The 15,749-nt window shown below is 38.9% G+C and overlaps 1 protein-coding gene across 1 annotated transcript; it reads left to right on the top strand.

Moving 5' to 3' along the window:
- Nucleotides 1–462: 462 nt before the first annotated feature.
- LOC141903616 (AN1-type zinc finger protein 4-like) lies at nt 463–10,969 on the top strand. Its single transcript, XM_074791818.1, has 7 exons — nt 463–1,015; nt 1,177–1,320; nt 1,460–1,652; nt 2,211–2,352; nt 3,998–4,993; nt 6,587–6,738; nt 7,015–10,969. The coding sequence occupies exons 1-7, from the start codon at nt 904–906 to the stop codon at nt 7,148–7,150; spliced, it is 1,875 nt and encodes a 624-aa protein (XP_074647919.1). The 5' UTR covers nt 463–903; the 3' UTR covers nt 7,151–10,969.
- The last annotated feature ends 4,780 nt before the right edge of the window (nt 10,970–15,749 follow it).

Raw genomic sequence — 15,749 nt, forward strand, 5'->3', positions numbered from 1 at the left:
AAGTAATCACGTATAGGAAAAACAATGCTGGGCTAGGCTAAATTAGTCCTACCATTCACCGCTTATTATATACACGGTGGCAGCACATAACAGTCAACATCTCACTTGGATCTAAGTTCCTTCTGTGGCACGCGACCTAAGCAAGTCGCCTCCCTGTGCGTGCAAATTCAATTCACCCTTGACGGATAGAAACAATGAAAAGCGTAATGGCTAATTCCCTGTGCCGCATTTCATTATTCGCTTCCAGTCTCTTGTTGTTTCAGCCTTACGGTTCAGACGACCAAAAGCATGAGGCAAATCTCAATAAATTTGGAATTGAAAATTGAATTGCCTGCCGTACTCGCTTCTCTGTGCACGTCTCCAGTGTTGTTAGCGATTGGAGACATCCGGGTACGCGTGATTGTGACGTCACGTATCTAAACCCGGAAGTGAATACCAGGAATGTCATCAAAATAATGAGAAAAATATTATTAGCGTTTTTCTACGGATAACAACGAAGACGCCTTCTAAAACCGTAGCATTTCTCAACATGCGAACAATAGACTCATATGAGGAATAACTGCTGGGTCGCACAGTGTCGTAATCTTAGCTGGCTTGAAATAATGTGTAGTCGACGCGGGCGGTCTTCAGATCCTCGACCACCGCCGCGGCGAAAACCAAACCTGATGCTATAATAGAGCTGGAATTCATTTTCATCCTCATTTTTCGTACCTCATACCGATAATTTTTCTGCTGTTATTTCATTTCTGTTGCTGACAGCGAAATGGTCAACTCTACCGGTGGTGGTCACGATTTATGTAAAAGAACCGGCTTTGTTGTTGTTCTTGGATTATATTCGGGATTTGGTTGGATTTTAGCGTAAAAATTGGAATAGATAAAACACAAAGAAACTGAATAAGCGTCATGCCGATCATGGAGTTATTCATCGAAACTCTAACGGGAACGGCGTTCGAACTGAGGGTTTCACCGTTCGAAACAATCATGTCGGTTAAAGCTAAAATTCAGCGTTTAGAAGGTTCGTATCTTATTGAATAATTTCCATAGTGATAGAAAGATAAGATTTTAAAAATTTATAGATTAGCGTCAGAGGGGTGATGTGAAAATGACAGGGATGGTCGCCTCTTTTTAAAGCTTTTGCCTGCGATGTGCAACTTTATATATTATTCGACCTTACAGGAATTCCGATTTCGCAGCAACACCTCATCTGGCAGTCGACTGAATTAGAAGACGATTACTGTTTACACGATTACAGCATACACGACGGTGCTACGTTAAAATTAGTTTTACAAATGAGAGGCGGTCCGATTAATACCAGGCGCAGTAAGTTCTTGTCTTAAGTCACAAACTCACAGTTTTAACAAAAAAGTTAAATTTAAAGTATTACTTGAAATAGTTTTCAACTCGTCGAGGATGATTTCAATGACTTTTTGGTTTTAAGTCCGGTTGTTGTTGTTTTTAGTTGCAGTTGATGACCCGGCGCTGCGAGAAATGGCCGAATACATGGAAGCGAATCGCGACGAAATATTCGAGAAATTACCGTCCGGAAATCGTCAGGTGACGCTTCTCGTCTTCCGCGAAGGAGATCAGTTAAACTTCTTCAGAGTCGTCGATCGCGGCGACGGAACTTTGACTCCTCTTTCCGAATCATTCAGGTACGTTCTTAATTCGTTCAAATCTATGCGGAGAGGGTCGGTAACGAAGTGGTCACTCAAGTCGACTAAGATCCGATCAGATCCATCTGATTTTAAGCAGTCAAATCTGCGATTTTTTTTATAACTTATAGTTCTATTCCCTAGGACTGGCCGTAGCCAATCAATGACAAGTTTTGCGTCACGTGATTTGGCATTCGTAATTGACAATTCTATTTAAGAGAGTTGAAACTTGTAAAATCTAATCTGAAAAACCTACCTTTTTAGACAGTAAATGACCCTTTTAATGTGGTAATGTCTGTTTTGTTTTTTTTATAACGTTAAATCCGGGAGGTATTATTTTAGTATAGTTGTGCATTATGATTATAAATGTTATATATGATAGTAATAATTGTAGCGTTTTCCTTCGTGAAAATTCAGAATTAGTTTTCATCAATTTTCAGGGTATAATCATCATTATTTCGCTATCAATCTTCTTTTTTCCTATTTCAAACGAGTTCCATCAATTTCTTGTCACATCTTGAATTCTTATATTTATTTTCTACTTCGGTTTATTTAAAGTGGGACATCGGTTTATAATCTGTACGATGAAGACGACGATGACGAATGTCCGACTAAAGAAAAACTAGAGGAGAACGATAAGCTGAAAGAGAAAATGATCTCACTTCGCAGTAAAATGGAAACTCTTACTATTCAGAAAAAGGTAGAGAAAATGTTTGGAAAACTGGCCTTTTCATTGTTATTACAAAAAGTTTTTAGAATACAGGCTTCAGTAATGTGATGGTTGGGACTAATGAGTTTAAATGAGTTCATTGCCTTTATTGTGTAAACTGTGTTGGATATTAGGGATCTTTGGCGCATTAGGTCTGAGTTGAGAATCAGGGAACTCGGTAGTGTTGAAACTGCTGTCTGTAAATATTTCACCGAGTTGAGAATCAGGGAAACAGAAGGTTTTATTCAATGAAGATTTCAGTAAAATTCACCGACTAGAGTCTAATCGAAAATTCTTTTTGCTCTTCTACGCGGTCCACGTTACAAAGAACATTCGGTGCGAACAAATTTGATAAGCTTTATCATTCTTAGAAGAATTGCCGAAATATGGTGTTAATATTTCCAGGAAAAACAACTTTTCGTAATCGGGTCTCCTTGAATGAATTAAATTACCAATCCTTTGTCTGGTTTCGTTGATTACTAGTTGAATGTAACTGCACCACTGAGCTGCTCCTGGTGGTGTTGTGATATACCGGTAATCTCTTTGTTCCAATCAAAGTCTTTTGTTTCGATGAATCCTTTGTTGTGACTGTCATTATGAACTGGGCGGAAGCTTTCATTAGTGGATTAATCTAAAGTATGCTAAGTAAACTCACCGCACAGTATTGTGTCACATGTTTTATAATTGAGGTCAATAACGCCGTTATAAAATACGCAGATAAAACTCCTGGATATATATCTAGCAAGTATTATATGAAAAGCAATTACGAAACCTTGTCATCTGACAGACGTCATTACAATGTTGAGGTTATTATTACTTTTATGTATTAGCGTATTCTAATTTCGTTATTGCAATTCAACCTCAAACTACTCTAATCAAAGACTATTTTTAGCCGATATCGGGAGTGATTTGATTACTTTTCATTTTCAAGGACTCGCCTCGCATCCCCTTGAAATGAATGATACATGAATATGGTATAGTCTTACGTATGTACCATAAATTAGATGAATGGAGGATGGATGAAAATATTTCCCGCGTTGTTTAATACCTGTCACATCTGAAACACAGTTGTACGAAGTTTTGACTCGATAAAATGACAAAAACCGAACGAGCTCACTGCGAAACTGGGCGTACCCGGAAATTTGGAATCCCGGATTCACCGCTGTAGAACTGGGGCCCACGCTAGAAATATGAACAGGGTCCAAAAATTCATTCGATTCTAACTGAAATGTATAGTCAGAAATTTAAAAAGCGTTAACCCTTACAGTGCGTCTACACCACAGTGCGGTGTACGAATCAGTGATGGATTTTGCTAGTTCACCGCACTGCGGTGTATTGATGTAATTAGTAATTATCTCTCTCGAAAGCACCTGTCAAACATTGTGATGTGAATATTAGTAACTAACGATATACTGCGCCAGGGTGTAGACGCACTATAGTGCTATTCCCGTTATTCAACACACTAGGGTGGAATTTTTCAGAATTTTCAAATTATCTTCAGCACTATAGTGTATTAATTAGGCAGCACTGAAAGGGTTAATCAATCGTTCAGAACCATGGAAACCATGTTGTAATTGTTTAATTTGTCTAAGTGATTAGATTTGTAGATTTATTCATCACGTTTTGATCATTTCAGCCGAAGAAGAAAGTGCGACCGGTTTCGGGAAGTCGACCGAGTAGTCGCGGTCGGCTGCGTCATATACCGAGCGCGACCGCGTTAAACATGCAACAACCGTTGAATCCGAATCCGTGTTTACCTCCGGTCGGTAGCGTACTGTCGGGACTCGGGGGCGGCGGCGGGGCCGGTGGGGCTGTCGACGATACGCTGTCAGTATTACCCGCGAAATACTCATCACCGTCGACACCGGTCGATAAACTAGCCGACGTTGACCAGTCGCCGGACGATCCGAGCGAACACGCCGGCGTGATGCTGCCAAAAATCATCGGCTCATCATCGGAGATTCCTTCGAAATATGGACTATACAGCGTGAACGAGGACCGCACGGTGTCGCCATCTACCTCCGCGCATCGGACTCTACTACGAGCTAAAAATACGACGGAGGAGATCGCGCGAAATAAACGTTTACTGCGACGTCCCGCATCGACGAACGAAGCGCCCCCTGCTGGTGATACGACGCAGAGCGCCGATCGTCGCGTTAAAGAGCTCAAAAACTCGACATTCCCTCCTCCGCCGTCAGCGTCGTCGTCGTCGAGCTCGTCACGCCGCGGTAAAGATCTGACTTTAGAAAGCATCAAAGAGTCGTTGCGTACGGCGCGCGAACGCAACAAACGCGGAGCCGACCTTAATTTAGAATCGATACGCGAAGCTCTAGGTCGTCGTGGAGCGGGTGGCTCCACGGCGGCGTCGGCGGCTAGCGACAACGTCGACTCGACGACATCCGCCAAACAGAAGAAAGAATTCACGATCGAAAGTCTGTCGACGACCGAGGCTCGCGCGATGTCCGGACTGTTGCGTCAAGCGTCGATCGAACGGCTCGGCTCGTCTCGTATCAGCGGTAATTTCGTCGCGAGCGCGAACAAGTCGCGTTACGCGGCGACGGGGAACCGTGGCAACACGGCGTCGACGTTGAAAGACGGCACACGTATCGTCACTCCTGACGCACGACTTATGGTGAGTCGAATTTTTTTCTATTTCGAATGATGAACATTTTTTGTTTATCTGACACTGAAAACAGTGAATTTTTAACAGCCTGCCCTTGACCCCACCCCCTTCAGATCTCGACACAACCCTTTCACTTAGTGTAGCCTAAAGTGCGGGAAATCAGTTGTTGAAACTGTGCTATTAAGATGTCTATTGTCTGGCATTTGTAGATTATACTCAATTATAATCAAGTCTCTGGACGATCGAAACTAGTGATGAAGTATTGAAGTATTGAGTATTGGGTTCGGGATTCCGGCAGCAGAACGATACCTGCATAATTAATTCAATAATAATAAAAAACCTAAAAGGCTTCGGAGTTTGCTTATCATACCATATTTTGAAGCTAGCAATTGTTTTCTAATATATCTTTAGAATGACGAATTAGTTCCGTTTTATATGCGTTGAGAAACTGAGCACGGATATTTACAAATGCTTTGTTCCTATTTTGAAACTATAATTCTTTTGTCAATTTCGAAATCTGTAATAGCCAAAATAATGAAACCGGCCCAGTTGTTTATTTCCGATCGAGGAATCGCGGTATTTAGAAACGCTCTGCTGTCCTCGTGAAATTATATTTAACGTCTTACGTGCCATAAATGAGAATATTTCATGTGACAACTACCAGTTTCGACACAATATAGAACAACATTGTTTTGAAGTCATAGTTAACCACGGAGCGTAGAATACGTTTCATTCGTGACAACGCGATTTAATTTTCCCAAACTTTCCCTAAACCTAACTCACCAAACCATATACATACACCCCATAAACATATTCTAAACACTGATTACTTTTGTACATGGATCAGTGATTTTTTTGCGAATTTCGTTCACAGATTTCTTCGTATATGTCAATTTATGTTTCGTCCGGCTAGGGTCACTTGCGCAGCTGGTGTCTCTTTCTTTAGTATTTTGATCATTTTCCCAACTTGTTTACTAATAATACTGTAGAACTATAGAAAAGTTAATACAAGGTTCAAGTGCTAATAACCCACGCCTGGCTAGTTTTATCTAGGCCTATAGTTTATTGAAGCCCTGTGAACATCTTCTGTCTTATGTATTCTAAGTATTGTCCATGACAAAATTTATTACAAAAGGTTCTCACTTCACAGATGCGTTCATTCAATAATCTAGATTTTAGTTTTATTTCGCAATCACTCCAGTTCGAAGTGTTTGGTTTCTTCTGTAAGATGTTCCAAAAGCCATAGTCAAGCATTTTTGTCATTTGTTCCTTGAAGTGACTCCTCACCTCGCTTGCCACAGCATTGTTTTGCTAGCATTTTGATAAAGAGTTAGTGATTTGCGTGTGAACGCGTTTCTTACGCCCATTTTCTCATGAGTCCCAGCTGAGGGAGGATATCCCAAATAGAAAAAACTACCCGTTCTAGCAAACATACTTTCCAGTTACCTGATGTTCGTTGTAATGAGGTTCGACTAGTTGGTTGGAAAATTGCACTATCGATTTTTTCATTTAAACATGATTGACACAAAAAACCAATTTCAGGATGATATTTTGTTGTTACGATGTTTGTATGTTCACGGTTGATAAATCGGTATATTTCAGTCTGCCCACCTGCAGCGTTTATCAGCAAGTCGTGACGGTCGACTGCCTTCTCCTACGCGACGACTGCCACCCGTTAAAACGAAGAAGAAAAGTCACAAGCGGTGCTTTTTATGTGGCAAGAAAACCGGTCTGGCCACCTCCTATCAGTGCAGGTAGGTTTAAAACTAGGATTCCAGTTGTGGTGAAGTGAATATCCACCTGGTCGGTCTGATGAGTAAACACTCAGTTTTTGGTTTCAATCACATACACAGTCTATTTCTATCACATACAACTGAACTGATACTCACTGTATGTTAGCCACTGCGCTGTCATCATATTAGTTCAAAAGAAGTCTTAAATTTCAAGTCTAAACTCTAGTTGTTAGATTTATGTAATTATTAAACTCGTTATTTGACTCACTATGAACTCATGTTATTATTGTTATTCAGGTGTGATAACAATTTCTGTGCTAACCACCGCTACGCCGAGGCTCATGATTGTACGTTCGACTACAAGACAGAGGGTCGTAAACTACTAGAACAAGCTAACCCGGTGGTCAGCGCGCCGAAACTACCGAAAATATAACGATAGTCGAAATATATTAGGAATATCTCGAATTTAAAACACGTTCGAGAAAAAAAAAACTCCGATAATAATTTTTTGTATCTATTTTTTGAAATAGTCATTTAATATTTTATGTGATATATAGAAAATATTCATTAAACAATTTGTTAAAGTGTGTTACCCCTGGTTCTAGGTATATGCTGGAATTTCTATGTCCCTCCCAATAACAAACTCGCGTTCCCGTAAATGATAATGTCGTGATATTATGTTAAAGCTCGAGTCTAGTTCACACTTAGTCAAACTTTCGCTTTTTTCATAGGTTCCCTTTTTTTCTGTTGAAGATTAACTCGTTTATGCTTCCAGAAAGAGTATTTCCGAACTATGAAGAATATATATCAGTGGAATATATGATTTCAGTTTGTATGCGTATGAAAAACAAGCTATTATTCATTACAAGAATATCTTGTTTTTGTCCATGATTTTTTCTCATCGCGACATAATTTTCTGTCTATTGAAAACTAGTATAGTAGATAATTAGCTTGTCAAAAAAATCTGTACTCGGGGGGAGGGGAGGGGCTTTTCTTCAATATTGCCGAGGGCTCCATAGAATTATACCTGATGAGATAATATTTATGTCATGTATTCGATATTATTCTATGTTGTACTTAAAAATTTCGAATAATTTTTCGTGTTGGAAATCGCTTTGAATCTGAAGTGTGGCAAAACCAATTGAAAGCGTTTACCCAATTAGTTCAGCAAGACCGTTTTGATTGAACGCAAAAGTTATTTTCAATCGCGAGAAAGAATCATTTTCTCCGATGAAATCCGGTTTTACCCGATGAGCCGAAATACAAAACCATTTATGATTTGATGTTTAAGGCAAGATTTGTAGCGAGTCTGACAATTTCTGAAAATAGCTTATTTTTGGAAAAATTATGCTCTGATAAGTGCTTAATTTCAAGTAAAATCCTGAAAGCGTTGAAAAGTACTTTCTTTTCAGAGGCGATGTCATCGCAGAAAATTCTACTGACAAATTTTATCGCGGTCTATTTTGATTTAGAATGCTGGAAGCTCATAGAAAAATGGTGGGAACTCGTCTTTGTATTCGAGAAAAAGTCTCGATCCTACTTACTACTAAGAACCCCCCCCCTTTAAGGGCAGGAATTCCTTATGCTTCGACTTGTTGGAAAATATTTTTCCAAACTTTCCAGAAGTTCCCTTTTTATCCCTTATAGATGATTTACTCTTTTCGTTGAAACTCTACGTGTTTTGATTTGATTTTTACTTAGATAATTCTCTGATTTTCGTTAAGTATTGAGTGCAATTATAATTTGTAAGTTTGACGTCGGGACCCGGTTCCACAGTTCTCTTGGTTTAGTTTGACTCTAAATTTAAATCAGTTTCTATTGTTTTAGCCTTAGATTCAAGGGTCCCATATGCTGAAATTCTAAAGGGGCTGCATTCATTGTTAAATGTATGACATCATTGCTGCTATAGTAGTATGCTGAAGTAGTAAGGCTTTTGATCTTCCAAAAAATACAGAAAATTAAGCTTAATTTTGGTGTAAGCTTCTATTTTTCACATTAGCTCAATGTATTTCATAGCGATTATCAGCATTGAAAGAATATTAACATCCTCTCTGGTTTGGGCAGAAGATATTCTATAAGTGGTGGCTGATTCTCAGAGGGGTGGATGTGAAAATGAAAGGGTAGGCTGCCCCTCTAAAAACCCAGAGAACATTGAACTGCGGAACTGGATCCAGTTTGTTGGAAATGTCCCCTGTAAATCCTCTTACGTTTGGTTTTGTTTGTTTGTGATGATTATGGCTTCTATACTTAAAAAAATACGAATGGGGCAAAATTTTAGAACAGAAGTTTTGGCTTTTTTTGAATGATTGAATAATGTGTATTATTGTTGTTATATTGATTTGTAGCCAAATACTTCAGATAATTGAGTTACATACACTTCAGATCAGTTTGTTGCGTAGCAGGGGCAGATGCCTCCCAGAAATTTTGGAAAAGTATCCCTTTTATTGTTATATACAATAACGATTTATGTATAGAATCGTTCACTTGGGACTTACAAACATTTTATTATAGGCCGAACAGATTTTTTGTTATGGCAAATTAGAAGAATTATTATATCGGTTTAACTGCCCATTTTGGCTTTCTAATCCCAGGTATTATTTATGGCCCATCTTTGCGTAAATAGATCGTAAAGTATGACCTAATACTGGGTTTCTTAATAATCTGTTTGATTTGATTGGTCCAAAATCATGCAAATTAAGCGGGTTCTGTTGTATCTTTGCGTTCAGGTTTTTTCCTCGTTTCGAAATAGATTTCAATTTGTTTAAGTGTTACTGTAATTACTAACTCGGTGTGTGAACGTTTTGTCACTCGAGTAAAAAGCGTATACAAGAGCTCATCGTCTTCAGAGTGTGAAATTGATTGATCCACTTAAAAAATCATGATTTCGATAAATGAGAATAAAATACGACTCTAATCTAGAGATATTTGATATTCAGGATCCAGTTCTACAGTTGTCGGGGTTTAAGTTCGCCTCAGAAATTGTAATCAGTTCATTTTGAATGTTTTCAACTCTACGGTCTGATATTTGATTTCGATAACTTTGGAACCGGGTCCAGCCTACCGCCCTCGCGGGGAAGAACGTTAGATTATTTTTTGAATATTTTTTTCGGCTTTGTTTTATGATACTTTTCCTTTTTATAGATCTATCTCTGCACGCGAGAAATTGAACCTCGTTATAACGAACTCGGATATCTTCACTTATTCATTCGGAAAATTGATTAGGTTTTTTTTTACCGTAATAGCGAAATATCGGTTTTAATCCCCCAGTTCGACTGTTGTGGTTAAGAATACGAGTCTTTACAGTTGAATATTTGAAAGTTAACTACATATAACTTTTAAATCGTTACCTCAATATTGTGCAACCGGATCCTGATATTCTGAGTTCGTTGTAACGGGGTTTCTTTATACTTTATTACCGTTTATAAAAGTTTTTTTTTAAAGTCCAGATTTCTAGATTTTACCTTCGAAAACAAACTTTGTTTCTTCTTATGATTTTTACCATTGATGCGATGAATTTTAAGCGACTTTAATGCGAATGATGAGATTTTAGCGGTTTTTTTGTGCGAAATTATAATACTTACCAGACTGTTCCAGTGTATGCGTGCATTCTTATGTATGGAATTTTTTAATACCTACTTATAAGATATAGAAGCAAAATTATACATTATATATATTTTTATATGAAGACAATTATATATATATATTATACGTGATGATGTATGTGATTTGTTATAATCGACCTTGACCTTGAAACGCGTGCGGTGCAAAATCTTTCAGCGCGCTCTACTGGACGTAAATCACCTAGTTTAGATCGGGGATTGAAGATTTCCCAAAATAAATCTTAGTCAGATTTACTGACTTGAAACATGGACTCTAAAACGATTTTAGATTCGTTTTAGAGTTCATGCTTGAACGGTTTACCGAGAAACTTCATCAGATTCCCAATTGAGAATCGGGCAACTCGCCCCGAGGCGTGGTTTACAGTTGTTGCGATCTCTGAACAATTCTTTTGAACATTTTGACAAACAAATCTCAGAGCCGTGTTTCATTGTGGTTTGATAAAAGTAGGTATCATCAAATTCGCGTTTGAAGAGAAACTCGAATGTTTTTGAAATACATTAGTTTGGCACTGACACTGAGACAACAGTCGCTACTTGCCGATTTAACTTACGTATTACTTTATCTGCTTGGGATAGAAATCTGTAAAGTTTGTATTATTGCAAAACGGTTTGTCACGATTCAAATAAAATATTGGCACAAATAAAGTTTCGTTGTTTGTTTTTCTTTTTTTTTGAGGATGTGTCGCGATAACGGCATTATACTACTTTTCCACCCGGCGGCAATCCAAATATTTGTTGGTTTGGGCTTCTTAACAATCTTGGTACCTCAAACCTCTCTTCCCTTGATTAAAGTGGCCCTGGCTCCCGGTCTATTACCCATTCATCGCGTGTGGACTTGCGTATTTACAAATCAGGGGATGGTGGACTTTCTACCTCATTGCTGGATTCATCCTCGATTATCTAGGGTGACGACGATAGACAATTAAGTCCCTGGATCGTGGATAGTCGGCAAGCAAATCCTCGGCTTAGACTTAAGACCAGTTATAAGATTTAAGACCACTTTTTGACGTACTTCTCGACTATGGAGCCAGCCCTCAGGTGACGTCACCCATCAATAAGTGATATTCTGAGAGGTGGTTGCGCTACGTTATTCTAAACGAAATGCCGAAAAGCCTTTATGATTGTTTATTTTCTATTTAGTTTATAAATTGGTTTCTTTTAGATGAACAGTTAAATCCTGTAATTCGTTTGCCAGACATGCCGCTGATAGAGGGCTATTCTTGCTAGTAGAATACCTAGACGTGCTCGACTTGATTATCTCCGTTAAATGGTCGTCGTTTATTTTCATGTGAACCCGTATCTTATTCAGGATGACTCCAATCGAGTATACGTCGAAACGACGACGATCAGTCAAACCAACGCTGAAGAATTCCGGTACCATGACAGACGACCTTGTTGCGCGATCCCCCATCACGTCAGCGCCCACTTGAAATCGCCATTCATTTTCCGGCGATGCGGCGCTTAAATTGATTAATCGCGGTATCATTTTGCCCCGTAGATCTCTCACAACGATATTTTCCATCCCGATGTTGTTGATTACGATTCCTTTCTTGTGGACCGAGTTAACGATAACGCTTACGCAATACATGACTTCCGTCCAGTCGGATAGTTTGTATTTCGTCGGTTGGTTTCTTCGCAGACGTTTTATTTCGCTGGTGAACATTGTTTTGAGGCTGATCCCGCCGTCTTTCATGGCCAGCGCCCAGTCGTGATATCCGTCCTGGCGATTATCAGGCATCAAAGGAACCAATCCTAACATTTGCGGCACCGCTGGGGTCGATTGAAGGTATTTGAGCATCGTCGCTTCCTCGAGAATATTATGAATTGAAGAGCGATTTTTCTGGAAGTATTTCAACACTATCGGAGTACCCTGATATATGGCGCGGTAAACATTACTTCCCGATCTACCTAGCTTTGAATTTGTACCTTCTTCATTCGTGTAAAGCCGTACCTTTCGGTGGGCACCATTCAAAAACAAAGATTTCCAATCTATCAATTCGTTGACGGCCTCGGATTTCCACAGGATTTTCGCTGCTCGAATCATTTCCTTTATTTGTTCGATGTTGACGGGAAGTGGGAAAACACGGGGCACGAAATCTACGTCTGAAGTTGGGTCAATGAAAGTCACATTGAGCACGGATCGAGAGTGAGATTGACCGGGGTCATGGGCTGCTACATCATTGCCTTCCATAATCTAACAACAGAAAAAAAAACAATAGTTCACTGTCAAAAGTGTATTCGAACAAAAATATGCTGGATTTTGCGCATAATGATTTGTTATTAGTACCGGCTTCTCTAGTGTTATCGAGGCTTCTCGAGCTTCAAACGAAGTGTTCTGTATCATTTCTTGATATCGTGCTCGTCCCGGTTCTGTACAACCACGAAATTCTGAGGCGAATAAACGAAAATATTAGAAACCACATTCTATACGCAGCAGTCCTCGGAGCCAGGAATTACAAGGGGTACTTTATTCTTAATGGCATTCAGTTAGTATATCTTTAAAACAACTATTAAAAACAAAGTACGTTAAACCGCTCAGAAATAAAGCATCATCTGCAAACTGATGAAGGTCAGTGTATGGAAGAAGAAAACTCAAAATAAATATTCTATTTAGGATTTTACCTCTTTTGGGTCTTTTCAAGCCCGGTGTAATCGGCAACTTCTCGTAATTTCGTATACCTAACAACGAATAATCCATCTTATATATGATCCGCAACCCTGACCTGATCGGATGTGACGAGTTGCTAAGATAATATTACCAAGGTAACCAGGTGTTCCGGGCTGCCCTATAAGTCGATATCTAGGGAAATCGACGGTAACTAGGGCGCTCTTTAAATAAAAAAGGCTGATCATTTTTTAGTTTAAATCGTAATAAATGGAAACTTCATGATCAGAATTGATGCATCGCATGTTGTGCTATTGAAAACAGTTTGACGTGGGATGGTTTGATTTATTCGTAATCAAATTAACGATATCATTCGTAGGCTGCGCATAATGTGTATATTTTTTTTCATCGCTGATGGAAACAGCGAGCGCGAAATCATCATTCAACATCGAGCAACATTAACGCCAGTAGTGAACCGCAGCGCGGGGTACTGTTTGAATCCATTACGATAACGATGGATGTCATTTTGTGTAAAAAATGGAGTCATCAGAAATGGATTCATTAGACGGCGGATTTTCATTTAAAGCCTGATCGAACTTCTATCAAGACGGGAATCAGTTACTGAAATGAAGACATCAAACATTTGTCTTGTTCTCGCGCTGTGTCAAGTAACCTTCGTCCTCGGGGCTAAAGTAAATCGAATGAAAATTGGTAAGGATATGCATGCATAAAATTCTGATTTATCGAAGTACGTATCCAGCGTTTTTTTTTGAGTGACGCGCGCTAATCAGCTTTAGAAATGAATTTCAGGAATGGTTCTCGATAAAAAGTTTGCTTCGCTTGAGAATCTCACTCGGTTCGCTATAAACGAATGGAAAACGGTCGATAAAGATGTTAGTTTTGTGTTATCTATTATCAATGATGAGTCCGGTTTACTGGCAATCTTAAATAGCGGTAGGTTGATATCAACTTGATCCATTTTTCTCTTATGCGGCATATAGAAAGCTATCCTTCATCCGACTAAGATTGGACGAAATTAGTTTTTGTTAATTCTATTCTTCAAGTTATTTTTTTGTGTTATTCTATCACGCATCTCATTTGTGTATTTTTTTGTGGAGTAATAAACATCACCCGTTAGCGTGACTGAGTTTATGGGCAGTTCGTTTACGCGGAAATGCGGACCTTTTCTAACGGACCCTTTTGTTAAGTCCCCGTAGTAGATAGGTCAAGCCTAGGATTTTATTCAATAATTCATTTACTGAAATTTCATTTTCTACAAAAGAGAACCTTTTTCGGACACTGGTTGGTTCGTCGTAACCTCCTCAACCTCCCACGCCACGCGGGCCTAATAAACTCTATATCATATTTTTTCTGAACTTTGATTCGTTTGAATTTTTCTTCAGTTTGTAATATTCTGGCTAATGAGCTACACGTGTTGATAGCAGTAACTTCAAACAGTGTATCCCGCATAATCGCAGAACTGATCGCAAATTCCTCGATTCCATTACTGACCATTCCAACCGCGCCGTTGTCTTCACCCATCGCGTCTACGATCGACGTTTCTCCGACTATGGATGACACGATTTCGGTTGTATTGAGCATCGCTCAGCAAAAACAGTCGAAATCATTCTCCAGCGTCGTCGTCATCCACGATACTGAAAATACAGGTAAAAACGATCGGGAAAAGAGAGTTTCGAAACGGCTGTGAGATTTATGTAGAGCTCAACACCGAAACAGAAACACGGAAACAAATATGTTTGATCTCGGAGACTTTGTTCCCGAAACTTTGTTTCTCGTTCTCGTAAATGCACACATTAATACAGGAAACTCTCGCTAAGATATTTGTGCGTCGTTTTTTCTCTTTCTTAAAGTTATTTATGATCTTATTTTCCTTCTTATGTCGCGTTCGTAAACTTCAGAATGGGCCACAGAAATGATCGCTCGACTTACGAATCTAGAGATAGAATCTTCAGTTTACAAGATCGACGGCTCAAGTCTACGCGATCGAAAACTGTCCGCGAAAAAAGTCGTTAGGTTGATTGACGACTGCAAAGTATTATCGTACAGCAGTTTGTTCATCATTCGAACTGAAAACAATCTAAGTGCTTACACGCTGACAGAGGTTAGTTTTAACAATAAGGTGATAGTGAAATTATGCGCACTCATTCATTTCGTTTACAGGGGCTCGTATTAGAGTTATAGGTCGTGTAAAAACGATAATCTGTTAACCCAGTGTCTATAATATACGTACTGTCTGGATTAACAGATTATCGTTTTTACACGACCTACAACTTTGATACGAGCCATTTTGTGATTTCGTAATGTGTTATCTTTAAGAATTGTATAGCGGGTTCTAATTTCGTATTCTCTAATCGTAGGTTTGGGATTCGAACCTGCCTGTTCGGATCATGCGCTGGATCGTTGTAGCCGATGCCTCTTTTTCCCTCTCACACGTTGCTAATTACAGTAATTTAGCGGTAATCTACCCGGGTTTGAATTGCGTCGAAGTCAAATCTTCAAATTCGAACGTAAGTCGGCCCAAAATCAAAGAGAATAGAATGTCATAGAATATGTTTTATCACTCGACAAAAATACAGTTGTTTTGAGCACCAAAAAAATCAAAACAGAAATTGTGAAAATTACAATGATTAATACGGTTTATGCATAAACAGATAGTTCACAAACGAACTACCTGAGAATATTTTTCAAATCATTTTCATAAATTCATTATCTTCTTACATTTATAATGCAATCGAATTTAAACCTAATCGGTGATTTTTTGAAAATGAAGACATTTTTTCTTTAAT

The sequence above is a fragment of the Tubulanus polymorphus genome, chromosome 4, assembly GCF_964204645.1.
Source record: "Tubulanus polymorphus chromosome 4, tnTubPoly1.2, whole genome shotgun sequence".
Lineage (NCBI taxonomy): Eukaryota > Metazoa > Nemertea > Palaeonemertea > Tubulaniformes > Tubulanidae > Tubulanus > Tubulanus polymorphus.